A 5,442-nucleotide genomic window follows, 5' to 3' on the forward strand; every position below is an offset into this window, starting at 1 on the left:
AATCAGCTACTGTTTTGTTATTAGTTTAAGTATTTGCTATTGACTGTTCAAATGCGGAGTTTTGCGCATCGTGTGTGTGTGTGTGTGTGCGCGAAAGCGCGAGAGAGAGCGCGAGAGAGAGCGCGCGAGAGAGAGCGCGAGAGAGAGAGAGGGAGAGGGAGGCGGGGTCACATCACAAACACATACCAGCTTCATCACTGTCTGTCATGCGACTCTGTTCCCCTTTCGGGCTCTGTCTTTACATTTATTTTGAAAGATGAAGCTCGCGATTATGGTAAGGGGCATTACATTTCCGACGAGTTTGAAAAATAATGTGTTTTTTGAACATTAAAGCATGTCAACATATTCTGTTACACCAAATACACAAAATAATGATCTTTAAAAAAGCATCATATGACATAAGGGGCCTTTCACACAGAACTTGTCTGAAGCTGCACTGAAACTGCAATTTGGACCTTCAGCCTTTTGGTAACTGTTGAAGTCTACTATATGGACAAAAATCCTGGGATGTTTTCCTCAAAAACCTTAATTTCTTTTCGACTGAAGAAAGAAAGACATGAACATCTTGGATGACAAGGGGGTGAGTAAATTATCAGGAAATTTTAATTTGAAAGTGAACTACTCCTTTAACTTGAGTGCCGTGTTTTTAGAATGCTGTGTCATGTGCGAGACACTGCAAAAGACACGAGACACACAAGCACAATGCTCAGAGATGTCCCTCTAGCATGTTTACATAGAAAAACAATGAAAAAGTAAGTGTAATGGAATGGAAAACTGCATTCTGTGTGAATGGCCCCTAAAGCAGCACCTGAGCAGACTTGAGCATTCCAACTTTGATTATTAACTGCTTCGGTGTAAACTGTTTCAGATTTGAATTTTTTTTTTCTTCATTGAAAATCCAGATGCCTTCAAGTTTTGACTGCAGGGTGAATTTCAGATTTTACTATATGTTTCTATTTATTTATTCATTCCATATTCACATGAAAGACTGTAGAGTATATTAATTGTGAGACATTCGCATTGGTTGTGTTTTTGTCTGTTCATCCAGATGAATTCAAATGTGCTTCTTCACTTGTATCTTAAGCTACAGCATTTATTGTCAAATGTGATGTCAGCCGCCACAGTGGCTAGTAGACGAGACGCATTACTTGCCACTGTGCAAAAAATATCTGCATTTAATTGGTGTTAATTTCTCACCCCTTTTGAGCAGTGGTAGAGGAAGTTTAACATGTAACACATTGTGGATTTGGTTTCAGTTCAATAGAGGATTCATATTACTTTGTGCCAGTACTGTCTCCCTGTGGAAAACACACACAGGGTTGAGATGGCCTGCTGTTTAGTCTGCGAACACATGCTTGTACACACACACACACACACACTGAAGAGTTTAATGTGAACATCTCTGGGGTGAGTTACTTGAGCCGGGCGGGGATGTCTATGCCTGTTATATAAACCTTTTCCATTCATTGCTAAATATTTTGTGAGGTTGAATACCTCTATTTAAATTCTATAACTGCTGCCCTGTTTTAATATACACAATGCTTTATTTGGAATTTCAGACATGAGAGATGGATTTAAATATATTTTTGACTTCATAAAGAAGATAAGAGTATTTGTGATCTTTTTCTTATTGGGATTTTCGTGTATAACAGGAAAGTCTTGCCCCAGTTTCATAAGCATTCATAAAGTGGTTCATTATGAAACCTAACCAGCAATCAAGTTCCTTTTCCTGTCTGGACTGTGAAAGGGTTGAATCTGGATTGATTCATCTCTTTTATATGTGTGAATGTGGTTTAGCTCGAGGTTCTTTTTTTTTAATCTAATGTATTGACATTCATACATTAAGTGTGTCTCTCCAGTGTCTGCATTCTTGTTGTGGCGACTATATGTGTGAATCAACTGAGTGAATGAGTCAGCAGTAGTTCTCTCGCTGTGGGATAAGATTATTTTTTGTAAAAAGGTAAATGTAAATTTCCCTTTATATTTACTTAATCCTGATCTTAAATGTTCTTTGTTGTAGGTGTTTGTGTAGCAGAGCAAACACATCTGAGCAAACTTTGTGTTGATACTCGTGTTACAGTTCTAAAGTATTCATACACTTCCTGAAAAACCAGTGAGACCAGACCAAAAGCACCAAGACAAGCACACATCTCAAGCTGTGTTTGTCTGTTCTCTTTTTTTCAGAAAAAGCTGAAAGCTGAAGCGAAGAAGGCAATTGGCCAGCTGCAGGTCCGCACACTGAGACAAGGGGATCAGGTACATCAGAACTTTTTGTGTGTGCACATGTAAATACAGACGAATTAACTTCTTTTGATATTTGTGTGTTCTGATTGGCTTTGTGTTTTGTTTATATATAATTGTATTATTATATATAATAATATTATAATATATAATATTTATATATAATTTTGTAATTTGGACATTTTCACTTAGGGGTGTACTCACTTTTGTGGCCAGCGGTTTAGACATTAATGGCTGTGTGTTGAGTTATTTTGAGGGGACAGCAAATTTACACTGTTATACAAGCTGTACACTCACTACTTTACATTGTAGCAAAGTGTCATTTCTTCAGTGTTGTCACATGAAAAGATATAATAAAATATTGTGAGGGATATTATAAAATAAAAAATGTGAGGGATGTACTCACTTCTGTGAGATACTGTATGTATGTGTGTGTTTTGTAAGTTTTTGCGGGTTTACTTTATTTGTAAGTGCTTGTGGGTTTATGCTTTCATTTTCATGTTGCTGTCTTCTGAAAATAATCATTTTTAGGCCACATATGTAACAGAAGAATGTTTGGACAGTGCATTATTGAGTAAAAGGCTGGAATACATCATAAAATATAGCATAAAAATGGGGTGTTGTTTTTTTTAACTGTTGTACAGACAAAACATGAAAGATTATTTTTAATGGCTTATTATCAGCAGGATAACTGCAGATGTACAAAAACTTGAAGAACCTTCGGTTGAACAATGTTTTGATTTGTGTGTGTGTTTGTTTTACAGGAGACTGGCCCTGATGCTGATGCCTGTGCAGTGTGTATTGAGTTGTATAAACCAGGAGATGTTCTATCAGTTCTCACATGCAAGTATGTCTCTCTTGTCTTTCACTATATTCTGTTCTCCCTCAATCATTGTTTTCACTATAAATCAGAATTTTTCCTGTCTTTCTGGTCTTAATTTTGCTGTACGGTTGTGTTTTTGTATTTGCAGTCATTTCTTCCATAAATCTTGCATAGAGCCATGGCTGCTGGAGCACAGAACCTGCCCAATGTGCAAGTGTGACATTCTTAAAGCCCTTGGAGTTGAGGTGAGTTTTCACACTAAGAGTGAAGTCCAGCGTTCCACTTCATAAAGCTAGCAAATTAATCTGTAGTCTTTTTCAGTTCCATACGTTTATTTGAGACACAGAATCAAGTTGAAATAAAGTTTAAAAAAATACGGGGGCCAAGAAATCTCAACGCGCTGCAAATGAAAAAACACATGCAAATATAAAAAATGCCAGCAAATTAAGAAAACGCCTTTATCGGTTTGACAACACATGCTGCAAATACTCACAATTCGACCAAATACAGAAACACGCTGCAAATACTCACAACAACCAAATACAGAAATGCGCTGCAAATACTCAAAACACCACCAAATACAGAAATGCTCTGCAAATATGCACAGAGCACATGAGAAATGTTTAAGGGAACCGCAACATGTGACTAACCTGGCTGGGACATGCTTATCAATGTCTACTCTGAAAGGTGAGATTTTTGTTTATTTTAACATCCTGATCATATGATTCCTTTTGGATATTATTAGCCTAAATAAGCTGATGAAATGCACAATTACCTTAACTGTGAGACTTTATGTAAGCTGGCTAACATACTTTTACAACTTTCCTTACAAATATTAACCATGGTTTTGCTACATTAACCATAGTTTAACCATGGTATTTGTACAACTGTGGTTATACAAATGGTAATCAATATGCCAAAAAACATGGTTACTATACTTTTACTATAATTAAACCATGGTTAATATTCATAAGGGTTGTTGGGGTCCCCTTGAAACATTTTTGTTGTGGTCTCTGCTACTTGCAATGCTTTTTTGAGTTGTATTTGCAGTGTGTTTCTGCATTTGGTTGTGTTGCGAGTATTTGCAGCACGTGTTGTCAAACTGATGATGTTTTCTTAATTTGCTGGTGCTTCTACTATTTGCATGTGTTTTCTTAAGTTGCAGCACACTGAGCTCTCTCGTAAAATAAAGACATTTATGAATTCATTTACTTTTTTCAACCATTCTTATCAGAAGCCATTTTTATTCTTTCAACTAACCAACAAACTGCATGCACAGGATTGTGGGTTATCCAAGGCAGAGGACCAGATCAAAGAGGGACCAGATGGAGGCAGGATGTAATGTAAAAAAAAAAGTGCCTTAATGCTTTTCGGATACTACATAAGGCATAATTTTTCAGGTTTCGGGCACAGTCTTAGTGTTAAGATCTTTTATCTTCTGAACAGTTGAAATGCAAAAAAACAGTAACTATTTCCTCTTCTCTCAGTTTCAGTTTTAAATGTTAGCATGGCGATACAAATTCTTGAAAAATTGCTAAATAAAGAACATAACATTACTAAGCATTATTACTTAAAAAGGATAAGGAGACCAGGCCAAATTCTCTCTGTTCCTCATGTGGTAGGAAAAGAGGGACAGACGTTCAAAAGCTTTGGTGAAATTCTGGTTCCATGTGAGACATGTCATGTGTATAGAGCATTTGAGTTCTGAGTCATGCAGAGTGTGACCGGGAGCAGCAGTTCATTGATGTTTGTGTTGACTAATGTTGCTGCTGGGAGAGATGTTGTGTTCTTTGGTCTTTGGTCACCTTCATAAAAGAAGTCATTTATTGTGCCTGTGAGTGAAGGTAGATAGAGCACCATCAGCAGTGACACACCTCAGCACAAAGTTTGTTTGGCACATGTTCAACTGAGGCAGTAAAATGCTTTTTCCTGAAACTACATATGCATTTTGAAAAATGACGAGACAGAATTTAGTTTGGCCTCAGTAAGATTTATTTTGTTAAAATAGTTTTATTCAGCAAGGATGCATTAAAGTAATTAAAAGTGACCGTAAAGACATTTTTCATGTTGCATAAGATTTTTACTTCACATAAATGTTGTTCTTTTGAACTTTCTATTGATCAAAGGATCCTGAAAAAAAATATTAGGCAGTACAACTGTTTTAGTTCAACATTAATAATAAGAAATATTTCTTTAGCACCAAATAAGCATTTTAGATTGATTTCTGAAGGATCATGTGACTCTGAAGACTGGAGTAATGGCTCCTGAAAATTCAACTTTACCATCACAGTAGTAAATTACATTTTATGAAATAGTAGAAAACAGCTATTTTAAATTGTAGCAGTTTTTACTGTATTTTTGATCAAATTAATGCAGCC

At 36.2% G+C, this 5,442-nt stretch overlaps 1 protein-coding gene across 1 annotated transcript in view; it reads left to right on the forward strand.

The window, feature by feature from the left end:
- LOC107680400 (E3 ubiquitin-protein ligase RNF128-like) overlaps nt 1–5,442 on the forward strand; it is a 14,450-nt gene that overhangs the window by 6,171 nt on the left and 2,837 nt on the right. Inside the window, exons 3-5 of the mRNA XM_016476280.1 lie at nt 2,185–2,256; nt 3,006–3,088; nt 3,213–3,309. Coding sequence (XP_016331766.1) covers nt 2,185–2,256; nt 3,006–3,088; nt 3,213–3,309 — 252 coding nt within the window. The remainder of the gene's footprint in view (nt 1–2,184; nt 2,257–3,005; nt 3,089–3,212; nt 3,310–5,442) is intronic.

The sequence above is a fragment of the Sinocyclocheilus anshuiensis genome, unplaced genomic scaffold (genome assembly GCF_001515605.1).
Source record: "Sinocyclocheilus anshuiensis isolate Anshui unplaced genomic scaffold, SAMN03320099.WGS_v1.1 scaffold1262, whole genome shotgun sequence".
Lineage (NCBI taxonomy): Eukaryota > Metazoa > Chordata > Actinopteri > Cypriniformes > Cyprinidae > Sinocyclocheilus > Sinocyclocheilus anshuiensis.